This window comes from Paramormyrops kingsleyae, chromosome 16, assembly GCF_048594095.1.
Source record: "Paramormyrops kingsleyae isolate MSU_618 chromosome 16, PKINGS_0.4, whole genome shotgun sequence".
Taxonomy (NCBI): domain Eukaryota; kingdom Metazoa; phylum Chordata; class Actinopteri; order Osteoglossiformes; family Mormyridae; genus Paramormyrops; species Paramormyrops kingsleyae.
The window spans coordinates 22,566,133-22,580,057 of NC_132812.1; the positions used below are offsets into that span (position 1 = coordinate 22,566,133).

At 45.8% G+C, this 13,925-nt stretch overlaps 1 protein-coding gene across 2 annotated transcripts in view; it reads left to right on the forward strand.

The window, feature by feature from the left end:
• LOC111858319 (kalirin-like) overlaps window positions 1–13,925 on the forward strand; it is a 142,071-nt gene that overhangs the window by 59,585 nt on the left and 68,561 nt on the right. For both annotated transcript variants that reach the window (XM_023839981.2, XM_023839982.2), the window contains exons 8-11: window positions 28–159; window positions 1,194–1,424; window positions 5,057–5,179; window positions 9,609–9,800. In XM_023839981.2, the coding sequence (XP_023695749.1) occupies window positions 28–159; window positions 1,194–1,424; window positions 5,057–5,179; window positions 9,609–9,800 (678 nt within the window). The remainder of the gene's footprint in view (window positions 1–27; window positions 160–1,193; window positions 1,425–5,056; window positions 5,180–9,608; window positions 9,801–13,925) is intronic.

The following is a 13,925-nucleotide window of genomic DNA, read 5'->3' on the forward strand; positions in this document are numbered from 1 at the left end:
CCGGTCCCGCTCGCCCCCTCCCCCCAGTTCCTGTCCGGTGTGGAGGCCTGGTGCAAGATGTGCAGCGACGGGGGGCTGCCCTCGGAGATGCAGGAGCTGGAGATGGCCATCCACCACCACCAGACGCTGTACGAGCAGGTCACCCAGGCCTACGCCGAGGTGAGGCTCCGCCCACGCCGGCCCCCCGCTTCTCAGCTGCTCGTCCGCCAACACGGGCACTTCTCACCCGGCTTTCGCTAATGTGCTTATCTTAGTATCTCTAAGCGACTTTTTCCCCACGCAGGAAACCGTGATAGAGGAAGGGCTGTGGGGCCGGCAACCGGAAACTGAAACGTTAGCAGAGCCTTCAGTAATGCATCAGCACCCGAATGATCTGGATTTATTGCGATTATCACTCAACTAGCCCTTTGGCCCAGAGCACTAAATAAGCTGATCCTAATGTATCCGAAACAAACAATATTGATTTTTACGACAAGATCCTTATAGCTCTCAAGAGATGATAGACAACAGGGAAATGACAGCGTATATGCAGGTAGATTTACTGGCATATTTACCAGGAAGGCTGGACAGACTGTCAGATTTCTGATGAAACAGCACATCTCTTATTGCTAAGATACCGATCTCCAATGTGTCTGTTTAGCCTGTTCTTTTTTTTTTGTTTTTTTCTGGATAAAACAATATTCTGAGCTTAAATTTTTTATGTAACATTCTTTGTGGTTTATGGCCAAATCAGGAAAAGGTTTTGGACCACTGATGCATATATTACTGACCACGCATTTTAACCTTTATACCGTGAACGAAGTACACATTTGGTTAAAATACAATAAGTAAGCATTTGCGCCGTTACAACAAGAAATTGTCGCACAAACCGCTTTATACAGAAAATGTGTATTTGTGTGCCAGTTATGTCAAAAAAAAAAAAGAATTGTGCGTCAAAACACAATTTAATCTGAATGTAAGCCTGCCTCTTGTCTTGTTTTTATTATATATTATGTCCTCCATGTTTTGTTCCCGTTCTGCCGTCAGCAGAACAGGATGGATGGATGAAGGTTTTGTTCTTCATTGTTACCCATTTCATTGAAAATGTACCGTCATTGTCTTCATCCCTTTGTGTGTCGGCCTACGTGATTTAATTTAATTACCGAATGATCTGGTGTATGAATGGCGTGTCTGTTATGCGCCCCCCCCCCCAGGTCAGTCAGGATGGAAAGGCGCTGCTGGATGTCCTGCAGCGACCCCTGAGCCCCGGGAACTCCGAGTCACTGACGGCCACGGCCAACTACTCCAAGGCGGTGCACTGCGTGCTGGACGTAGTGCATGAGGTGCTGCACCACCAGCGCCGCCTAGAGGGCATCTGGCAGCACCGCAAAGTCCGGCTGCACCAGCGGCTGCAGCTCTGCGTCTTCCAGCAGGACGTGCAGCAGGTAGGGTGGGGGTGGGGTGGGGGGGTTGGTTAGGCCAGTTCCTCCTTTTGCTTGATTTACTCCAGGACCTGCAGGTGGAGAAGATATATGAAATAACCACCCTTAACATCCAAGAGACTGCAGAGTAATAATGAGACGAAAGCAAACAAAGGGCCCTCCAGGACCAGTATTAAATGGGTTTGATCCCAGTTTTTCACTGGGTCAGTCCCCCAATGCTAGACTCATACATCACAGTTGAAGTGTCAGGCTGATGTTATATTGCAGCACTGAAAAACACTGTGCTTGAGTCACCAGGTGGGGGGAGGGGGGCAGTATGGAGGACAACTCGCTCCCTCCCAGTTATAGATTAAATTCATCCACTGGTTCCCAGTCCATCCATGTGCAGATCTCACTGTGGCTATGTAAACTTTTTCTCCAAATTGCCTAGTGTGTGAATGTGATAAAAAAAAAAAACCTGTTATGACGTTGTGGGGACCTTTTTTTGGGTCTCCACAAATATCCATGACTGCAATCAAAAAACAAAAAATGCCAAAAGTCTCGTATTTTGTTTGGTTACTTATGGTTATGGTTAGTGCTGGGTAGGGGTTAAGGTTGTCATAGTTAGCATTAGCATTTTTCCCATAGAAATGAATCAGCGGTCCCCAAAAAGAGGTGATTTCATGACTGTGTGTGTGTGTGTGTGTGAGTGTGAGTGTGAGTGTGAGCACCGCAATGGACTGTCAGCCTGTCTGCTGCCTCGTGCTCAGTGCTTCCTGAGACCATCCCCAGGCTCACCACCGCCCCGCACTCAGTAGGCGTGAAAATGGGCATCACAATGGCTATCTAATCAAAAAGGCACTTTGTCAGTAATTTCCTCTGTATTTTGGCCGTGAAGCATGGTTAATATCCTCCAACGCCCCACCCCCCCACCCCGAGTCCTTATTGCAAACGGTAGGGCGAGGCTGGGTTCGAGTATACGGGGATGGGGATCCTCAGTGGGATCGTGCCAGCCCCCAGTGCCGAAAACAAGAGCTGGAGTTAAACAAACCCAGACCTGCACTGGGGGTGGGGGTCAGGGATGCGGTTGACTTGGCTCTCTTGACTTGATGAATAATTACTATGGCTTGTGTGTACTGAGGACTCTGCAGGTGAGCAAAAAGTGTCATGTGATCCTGTGGCTTGGTGTGTGAGTGCAGAAAGTACGTGTGTGTATTATATATTACAGAGTAAGTGTGCTTACTGCGTGTGTGTGCATGTGAATGAAATGCACGCCAAAGTGTGTTTATGGGATGTACGTGGGCCAAACCCAAAACTGCAAAGCATTAATCTTTAAGGGTCTCAACAGAAAATAATTGGTCAGGACATTAGCAAGAATGATTTCCTTAAATGTATCGGTCTTTTGGATAAACATGCCGGCGGCTTTTTACAGAAAGAAGAGTCTGTTTTGTTCCCCTCAGTGTTAATGGCTTCAAACAGTTGATCAGCAGGTAAACAACATTTTCAGGCTAGTGTGTGTTTGATGTCAGACCAGGTTTTCTCTATAGAGCTGAAATCTGGGATTTTGGGTTTTGCCCATGTTTTTTTGCCCAGGAGTGTATGTGAAATGTCTGCCAGTCTGTGAAAGGTGTATGAAATGCGTGTTAATGCGAGTGTGTCAAACTCCACTGGGTTAGGAGCACTGCTGACACCACAGTGGTGCTTGGCTGGCACCTGGTCCTTGGTGGGTCCCCAGGTTTGTGCAAAACATGTAATTTTCCTGAAAGTACACATGCCACCAGCAGGAGCCGGTGAGCCGCATTAAGCTGTCAGAGCGGTGAGATGCTTCAGAAACTGTGTGCTGCGGTGAAAGATATCAAATTAGGGCAAATCTCCCTTTGAGGTGGCGAACCTGCAGACAAAATAGGCAATTTCAGGAGCTGTGGGCTCCTGTAATCAGACATGCAGGTTCTGGAGGTGGTTGGGGGGGGGGGGGCGGGGGGCTGTGAAACGTGTGGCTGGGACATTTGAGGTGACATTTTGTTGCCATGTAGTCACGTTGCTCATTACTGTCCGATTCCCGTTTGCCGTCACTCTGTTTGCTGCATAATTCCTGCGGCAGACAACGCTGCCCTTTATATCCCAGCCTGGGGGGGGGGGGGGGGGGGGGTCGGCGGGGCTAATTGATTATCACCCTTGTGTATTTCTGGCTGGACTGAGGTGCTGTCATGAGAAGTGGGGACAGAGGATAGTCTGCTTTGGACCATCCTGAAGGAAACCCACTGTTCAGAATGGAGGGTTCTGGGGGCATCTGTAATGGTGGGATCCAGATCCCCAATGGGGTGCATATAAAACCCTTCAGGAAACATCAGGCACATAGACCTGCCAGGATACTTTTGCCTCACTTCCAACGGCCAACGTTGACGCATTCATCTCATTTCAACAATACAAGGAAGATGTCCTCTCAATGTTTTGCCACACGGGAAGAGGACAGCACCTCTTTGAGAACTAGGCGTCATGCCGACAGTCTGCAGACTGTCTAATGACTGCCCTCAACTTTCATTCTGAAGTGAAATATGAAATAAAAGCCATGTCGTGTAAACAGAACTCAGCGTCGCCGCAGTTCTGCCGCATGGGTATTCGACTGCCGCTTAGACATTAATGATGATTTATGATTTTGCCTGGATTTTTGGGGGTTTATAATGGCCGTGTGGACTGAGCAGACTGTTTACTTTACGCACATTGTTTGTAAATAGGATGCTGACCCAGAACAGCCCCCCCGGGTCTGAGCGCCCGGCTCATGTTTAAACATTAAACCCCGACGTCGTGTTTAAGGCCGTGCTGTTTACATTCCTGATGGTTTATTGTCGCCCCCTCGGAGTCATCCTCATTCACTAGCTGGAAATCACGTTGCTCTGTGAACACCTCACTAGGTGGGGGGGGGCGACGACATACACCTTCAGTTCAAGGTCAGGATAAATTGCACTTGGGGAATCTGGGGATGGGGGATAAGGAGATAAAAACGGGAAACGTGTCATTTTGGCAAGTCGTGGCTGGGATTGCTGAAGTGCTTTCCCTGAGGCGTCCGACTCGCTTGTTTTGCTTTAAAAAAATGTTAAACACGAACAGATTTTTTTAGGGGGGCGGGTTTAAGTCACATTACAGTGTTCATGGAAGTGTTTACAATCCCTCAAGGCCCCACGTCTGAGCTAAATCAGTACTTTCCGAGCGTAATGGTCTTCTGCACTGTAGGTTTTATGTTTCTGAGAGCCTTACTTCTGCACTGAGCTGCTTCTTGCTGCCCCTATTCCTTCACAAAGCTTGGCCCACCCTATCTCTGCTGGGAATGCAGTACAGCCTTCACCTCAGGGAGATAAAGGCCATCAAATTCTTGACTCCAGTCAACGGCAACCATGACCACTGACCACAAATGACCCCTCCTGCTGTACGGCTGAACATGTGTTCCCGGGGAGGGACAATTATCAGAACCCCTTGAGAGAAACCATCACACAACAAGCGGGAATCCCCCTCAGTTTCATTCGGTGCTTACTGGATCCACTCCTCAGTCTTTCACAAAGTCTCCCATCTTGTGCCAGCACTGGATGTAAGGTTCTCCGACAGTTCCATATGGCAGATAACACCTGTGTCCCGCCTCATCCTCGCCCCCGCCTCTGCAGGTGCTGGACTGGATCGAGAATCATGGTGAGGCCTTCCTGAGCAAGCACACGGGCGTGGGAAAGTCGCTACATCGGGCTCGGGCTCTGCAGAAGCGCCATGATGACTTTGAAGAGGTGGCCCAGGTGAGACGTGGACCTCGAGCGGCCCACCTGCGATGGGGTCCCAGAGCCAACGGCCGTGGTGTGGGATATGCGTATAACGTCATACCTTTCATTTTCTGAGACCTATCTCTTTAAGAAGGCTGTCCAACACTCCGGGGTCATCCATTACACTCTTCTCGATCTTTGTGGGTACATAGCTTTTAATTAATAAATTAAGATATTTTACATATTAAACATCTATAGGCAGAAACATCTGGAATCTCTTTGGCTCTAATAGCCATGATTCATTGGCTGTGGGCTGAAGCCTTTGGTGCAGGAGGTTGTGTGATCTAATAGACAATACCAATTAGCGACAAATGCACTCAAAGCCTAACCTTCCCAATCAAAGACATAGAGTAGTTCTGTTCTGTAAGAACAGGGATTACACACAAAGAATCTCATTTGAATTCTTTCTCTGGGCACTGGAGGTTTAAATCATCGATCTGGCCAAGTAATGTATCTTTATACATTACACTCTGTAGTACATGTCCCTTTGGGCATCGTAGGACTCATTTCCGTTCCACTTAATGCATTTTTTTCAAACACTTCCTCTGTGATGGAGCCTCTCAGTTCTTTGCCAGCTAGTGAGACCAACGACTATGTTTCACATAAGAGCATACAGTTTGTTTGCATATGACACTGTAGGAAAGTCTTTAAAGGGAGACGTGGTTGATGGTCCACAACACTTCTGACATACTGGGGTCTTAGATCTCTAGCAAAATAACCTATGATTCTGTATGTTTTTTACTGCTTTGACTTGTAGTACAAATGTTAACACACACACTGCTTTTCACAGGTGACTGACGCTTGTGCAATTGGCTTGAATTCACAGGCTATTGACTGCGGAGGGAAATGTAACTAGCAGACACCGGATCTCATTCCCGATGTCAGAAATAGCTGTGTGACTCAGGTGTGGGCTTGCGCAAATAACTCTATGTCCCTTTTTTCCAAAGCCCGCTTGAAAGTCTCAGAGTTGAACCTGTTGTTGCTGTTTATGCTGCAGGATAAAATCAGGTACAAAAACGTGGCTAGGAAGTATTGTAAATGTGGGATGACTCTTTAAATGCAGACACAAAGACCTTTTTATGATTTTATACTACAGTGTTCTGGGTGTAGAGCACCTGTATAAAAAGTGGAGAATGTCCACCATCCTTTCCATAATCCTCTAACCTGTGCTGCCTGGGATATGCACTATGTTTACTGCCACCTTATACTGGATAATGGCTGGCAAATGGATGGATGGATGGATGGATAGATGGATATCGGAGCCTGTGGCTGCACCAAAATGAAAGAGACGGCTCACACACGCTAACAGGTTAGCATGTGGCTCACCTGTCCTGTGAGCACAGATTTATTTAAGTCTAGGACAATTAGCTCCAAAGATGGATGAGTTCAGGCAGTTAACCAGCTCATGATTTCAGTTAGTAAAGGTACATAAATCCTAATCTGGCAGCCGTAGCCAAAAGGACCAGTTTACTCATCTGGAAAACGCATAAGTGGACTTTCCAGAAGTGAAACTTCTACAGCTGATATCTCAGACTGTCAAATAAATAAAGGAAAAATTAATAACAATGGACACCACATTTTTTCAGGACTGAAACTTAATACAGACATGTGGTTGATTCCAAGATATGAAAACTTCAAAATTGTGCTAATAGCGTTATTTTCTTTCCTTAAAGCGAGTTGTCCTAGTTTCTGTTCCAGCTGAGCTTGAGTGAGTATAGCTGTGAAACGGCAAACAGAGTCACATGACCCAGGGAGCAGGGATTTTATTTGGGAATATGGAAGCTTTTATAACAAAGCCAGAGAGGTGGAATTAAAAACAAAGGCGGGGGGGGGACACAGATATCTGAAACCTGAACGGTTTGTGTCACGGACTAAAGCCTGAGTTGGGCAGCAGCAGAGTCCGGGTGCATTTACTAGGGGATGAGTGAAGATAAGGGGGGCATGAATATGGGGGGGCGTATAACAAGAGCATTATTACCAAGAGTTCCACATGATGAACTGCATGTCAGCATTAGCCGTAGGGTTGGGACAACGCGTCGACGTAATCGATTACGTCGACGCGTAAAATACGTCGACGTAAAAAAATCTGCGTCGATGCGTCGTCATTTTCAAAACAGACATGGCGGCAGCGGGTAGCGGCAACATGAGTGAGGCAGTCGCGGTCGACCCAAACCACTCCACCCGAACACGCAGTTCTACAGTATGGGGCTATTTTAACCGAAAACCGAAAACCACTCCAATGCATAACTACTTCATGTAATTAACATGATTGAACTCGCGCACACAGAAATGTGAGAAACAGGAACAAAATGGATTTTTTGTGAATGAAGAGCACTTTTTGCAGAAAGCAAAGTGAATGTTACATTTTGTTTAAGGACACAATTGTTGCTATTTATTTTAAATGTTTTGTTAACTTTTCCTTAATTTTATATATGTTTGCACATTTTATTTCTTGTTAAATGCTATCTCTAATATAAGATGGTACGACTACTACAACTTTATTTTGCAATTGTGTTCATTAAAAGGTCTTCAAATTAAGAAATTTGTGTTTTTCATTGATATACATAAATTAGTAAATGTGAAATTGCTATACAAGTCAAATAATGGGGAAATAATCGATAATCGAATCAAATCGAAATCGAATCGGATTGAAAAAATTAATCGTTAGATTCATCGATGCATCGAAAAATTAATCGCTAGATTCATCGATTAGGAAAATAATCGTTTTGCCCAGCCCTAATTAGCCGCTTCTGCTGTACTGCATTTAGGCAGGTATACTAGAGACAACAAGTGCTGACATCTTGTAAATAATGGAATTGACTAAGATGGCTGGGTGTGTTGATTAAAGACATCAGACAACCGAAGAACAGTTTTGTTCCTCAGCATCGACGCCGGTAGGAACATAAACCCGAGGAGCGTAGACTGCTTGTAGGACTGCCTGATGTCTAGCCCCAGTGCTGATTAACAGTTCCGACACAGCCTTCCCAGCATACACAGATTCCTCTTTGATGACCAGCCCCGAGCAGATTCAGGTAACAGAAGGTGCAACGATGATTCATCTTGACCGAGGCATTAATTAAAGGAGACGTGAAGCAGGTCGCTTGAATCACTGCATATCTGACTTCCTGGAACCGTCCCCCCCCCCTCCTTTAGAGTCTGCAAAATAATAATAATGAAGGCAAAGTTCAGCAGGTATTATAGGTTGAAGCTGAAAGCTTCTTGAAGGTGGGAGGTTGGGTGGGGTCTTTGTGATGAGGATAAACGACGTAGGCGCTACGGAACCTTGTGAGTCTGCGGAGAGTATAGAGCAGGGGTCTCCAACTCCGGTCCTGGAGAGCTACTATCCAGTAGGTTTTCTGTCCACTTGGCTTCTGATGAGCCACACCTGTTCCTGGTATTTACCCAAGAGCAAGTGTGGCTCATCAGAAGCCGGGTAGGATAGAAAACCTACTGGACGGTAGCTCTCCAGGACCGGAGTTGGAGACCCCTGGTATAGAGGATGTCCAGATCATTTAGCTGTGGGTGAGATAAAAGTCTAGTTGGGTTATATGTAACAAAATAACCAGAGACAGGGTCATTACTAAGTGTGGGAGGGGCTGTACAAGTCTAAAGTCTAAAGCCTAAATATGAATATAATGAATATATGAAAATAGGGTTATATCTAGGACAAGAGTCAAACTCTAAAATGCGTGAAATACTGAAAAGCAGCTTCATTTCGACATGGGATGATATTTGACTCACTGACTTCAATGTGCCTTTGTCATGGACGGCCTTGGGGAATGGGGCTTTCAAACATCCACGGGGGTAAAGGTGCTATCCACTGTTGGGAGGAGCATTTGTCTAAAGTCGATACCATCGTCATAGTGAACACAAGTGGGGTCAGTTCTGTCTCCGGCTTAATACACTCACATAACATTGGTGGGGCAGATCCGGGGGTTCAAAGCTAATCAAGCAAGTATTGTTCAGATGTTTCTGTGTGGACCTCCTTTATCCGACATGATCCTTTCAGTAAACATTCCCAGGATCAAGGTCCCTTGCTGGCTATACGGTTCATCTGAGAAGGCATTCCTCCATAAATAACACTTTGTTATTTGTTTCAGACAGCCTAAAACCATAGGATGCCAGATTAGTTAGGAATAGGTAAATCTATTTTTAACAGCGAGTAATGTGCTTAGTGTCAGATAAACCCACCAGGGTGTAAATGTGTATTTGACAGATTTTGGCATAAAATACTAAAACCATTCTTCTGGTCTTTTTTAAGATGCCCCTGTGATAGAGGTTATTTTGATAGGAGCCCTGGATTTTATGATGGAAAGCCCGTTGCTTGGGTGTGTGATCGAATCATAGCCGGAAATCGGTGTAGGTGGAGGAGATTGGGTCTAATCAGTGCTACTTGGCTGTGCAGAACACATACACCAATGCGGACAAACTGCTGGAGGCTGCTGAGCAACTGGCCCAGACGGGCGAGTGCGACCCGGAGGAGATCTACAAGGCAGCCCGGCACCTGGAGGTGCGCATCCAGGACTTTGTGCGCAGGGTGGAGCAGAGGAAGCTCCTGCTGGACATGTCGGTCTCCTTCCACACCCACACCAAGGAGGTGAGTCTCCACCTGCGTGATGCTCCGCAGGCCTGGGGGTGTCAGTGAGTGGGTGTGTGCATGCCGGTGACCCCCACCTCACATCTCCTGCACCCTACCCCGACTGGGCAGTCCGGACCACAAGGAACCCAAGCTTTAACAAGCAGCACTCTGTCATGAGCAGAACACATGCATATCTGAATGAGTGAACAGCTTTCCAACTGGGGATTGATTATCTCCTTGATTTGTCTTAGTTTTCTGGGCAACCATTTACGCTAACAGTATTTGACGGTCCACTGTTCAGACTCCTGCCTCCCCCCAATGCCCACACCTCCTTAACTCCTCCTCTTAATCCCCTGATCTCTGCACAGTCGGATAGGGCTGGACAGTAGGCGAGCCTGTTATCGGCTCTGCCCGACGCCGTTTTATCAATGCAGTACTTCGCTGGCTGCCGCATGCTCCAATGATGCACCGTCAGCCCCCTCAGCTGGCCCCCTAATTGAGACAAACTGCTGGAACCTCATGAGGATGCATCCCGACATTATTAATCTAAGGGACCTGCTCTCATCAGTCAGTGTCCCGCTGACTCTCCCTCCACTAGAACGCTTTTGTAGATGCTGGTGTCTCACTGAAGCTCACCCAGACTACACTAAGCCTCTGGCCTACAGACGGGATCGGGTTAATGGTGGATGTTGGGGGTTAATCCGCCGCCTGGGCCGTGAGATTATGCCGGATTCCGTGGGCTCTGTCCTGCTGTTGACGTGCTTGGATTCTAGCTTCAGCTCTATTTTAAGCTGCTGTGGTTTTCCACATATTCTCTTTCGTACAGGACTGGACCGTTACAATTTGCATTCAGTTCCCTGAGTGACAGGGGCCCTAAAAAATTCTGAACGTAATTTGATTGGTCTGGTTTGGGGGCTGAATGTGGTATGCTTTCAAGGGGTCCAAAATCTCTAGTGACAGGCCTACAATGAACCCTTGTTTCAGTTGCTCATTTGGTGATGTTGATCATGTTAACTTGATGTTAAATTGATCATGCATGCAGCATCCTCTGTATGGAATGTGAGGAAGGTTTCTGTGGAAGGCAAAGGTGCCTGGCGCATGGCTGTACCTCCGCGGCTTCTCTGGATGACAGCTTCCTTTTCCAGCTGCGTCTCAACCCCATGGGCTTTCTGGAAGCTTCTGGGAGAGTGTTGGCTCAGAAGCCACTGGATGCTGTTTCCACATGTTCTTTGGTCACTGGGGCTCAGTCTGAATTGCTGGAAGTATTGGCCCCCACGGGGCAAGTGTACGGTGCCGGGAGTCGCTCCCAATCTCAGCCCCTGGGCCAAGTGTCAATCCAGGAGGTGGTGGCCTGGTGCCTGGTGGAACGAGTCATGTCTGTGGTCCTGAATCACTGTTGCTCAGTTTATGTGTCCTGTCTAGGTCATTTATCATTCACTGTACTTATTGAGGAGCATTTCAGGCTGCAGAGGGAATAACGGAAGTGCACATGATGATTGGAAACAACTGCTGACTATCTTTTGAGCAAGTGGGCTATTTTTGTACATCAAGTGTCTTTTGTGTTCTTCCACCCGTTCGGAGTCTCTAATGGCTACAGCTTTTGTTGTAATGACTGATATTCGATATACTCCATATACCAAGTGCATAATGTTTCAATTAGCTTTGAAGGACAACCGACTGCTTAGTGTGCAGGAACCCTCGATATGGTTGGCCCCCACACTGGTTCTGCAGGGATACGACCAATCAGAAAAAAGCACACATGAAAGGTTCAGATTCAGGGGCACCCAATAAGACGCTCTGGCACTGATTGCTGTAAGGCACCACCATTGAATACAAGGGCATAACAGCACAGTTCCTGTTGTGTAAATCATAGTAATAATAGTAGTAGTAATTTATTGTAATGGGGTATTTAAGAGATTCATTTGATTCTACTTATTCAGTTTAGCTATAGATTTTGTTCTCTTGAAGAAATTGGTCATATTTCACAAAATGAGTGGTGTCTACGGAAGAAGACAAAGACCCCTGTTAATGATCTAAAGTCCTTTTAGGGCGTGGCCAACCCACTTTTGATAGATTAGTGAAGGAAAAAATGTGGCTGCACCAGGTGCATGGTCCAAATGGGTTGTACTAAGTCTCGTAATTAGTTATGGGTGTGTTTGGGGTGTGACATGCTATAAACCAATCAGAGTGTCATCTCTCACTCCCTTTAAGAGTGACAGACTTATAAGATGCTAGGAGGAGCAGGACAAAATATTTTACTAAATATTTGATTCATTTACAGTAAACACCTACCACAAAGCCATACAATAAATGAAGCGTAATGAAGATGAAGATCCTGAGACTAACCACTGTGACATTGATTTTGATTTGATTTACATAGTGATCTTTCATATTGTAATCTTAAAAGTCTTTGGCATGGTAGTGTGCTGCTGCACGTCCCTGTGTGTGTAACGAGCAGAGCACGTGCACTGTTACTATCCCGATAAATGCCCTTAATAAAGTAACCGTGAAACACTGCGGCATTGACTTTAGACCAGGGTTTTGTTTGGCAAAAGCACGATCGCTTTCTGCTGCCTCAAAGCGGCAAAGCGCCAGCAATGCACCCGACTCCGCCTCATAAGACCGACACGTCCGCGGGTGCTCAGATGGGCGCAAGTACACTTGCTGTTTAAACGACGTGGGCGCTGGGCGGGGAAAGGACAGCGGCGTCGGGCTCATGCTAGCAAAGACACTTGTGTCGCGTCTGGCACCACTTTGCGTTGGAAGCTATATAGAGCCCAAAGCCTTTTAGCTGAAAGACACATTCATCAGTGGTTAGATTTGCTGCCGGAATTCTTCAGTCGCCTCAGAATTATTCCTGTAATTAGTGGTGCCGCCCCACATCGAAACATTAGCTACAGATTCCACATCAGTCTGATCTGAATGCCAGCTAAATGTAATTGGATTGTTAATGGACTTTATGTGTATCATAAGAAGATTGGAAGTTAGAATGGGATTCATTTCTTCGTGATTCAGACATTAGTGGATTAATTGTTCGGAATGGCATTAGATAAGGAACGGGGCACAAATACAGAATATCTGATGAATAATGAGCTGAAAAATTAAGGCTGAGGTCCTGCTAAAGGGAACGATTATCGTTTGGATCCAGTAGAATGAAAATTTGTGGGGTAATGTTTTGTGATTTTAGTATGATTCCTTTTTACTGATTTTTCAAGATTCACTCAATTGAGAAACAGACAAAACAGACAATGCTGTTCACATAAAATGTTTCAGTGAGATTTGCGAAAGCGAAATACAGACATCTGGATGGAAATCAGGTCTGCAGAACAGAGAGGTGTTTTCAGCAGTTGGATAAAAACGTAATCCGGGTCTCAAGCTTACAGCCATTTACACTGAGCATCCAGTTTGATCCATGTAAATCACATTTTCAGTTTTTTTTTTGTGTGACGCTGATATTTTTCAATGAAAAATGAGGGTGATTCCCTGTGCAACACGGCAAGGCAGCAATCAGTGTAAGATATAAGTGGGATTCCTTGGGCGAGCAGAGGCACAGAGGCGTTCCAGAGTGACATCTGTGATCACGAATATCCTCGAAACTGATGTGAAGACAGGTTTCTATGGGAACCACAGAAAGTGTTTTTCAAGAGCATTAACCCTTATGGAGGGATATTCCACGCAGAGGAATGTTCCGTCTCCCTGATGAATAATTATGTTCATGTTCTGCTGTTTGGAATTATTTTAACATTAGCGATAACATTACACTACGTAACGTTGCAAACATTGCTCTGCTGAAATTTCATAATACTAATAAACTTGTATTAAGGCGAGATTGAAGAGTATGAAGAGTCTTCATCTAACTAGATAACTATGCTTATATTCATGTTACAGGTTTGTTGGATACCTATAATGCAGAATATTTCCCTAAACCTAAAGATACCAGCATACTGAACCACCCTGTACCAGGGCACTGTTTTCATTATGAGAATTACATTTATCAGATGTGGCATGATAAACGTCGTTGCTCGAAGGAGCATAATTACTATCAACAGCACCGCCAGATACTGAAAAATTGTCGGTATCTGCCACTGATTAGATTTAAATGTTGCAATTCACCAGTAGAGTTCAGATTAAATGCTTAGTTGA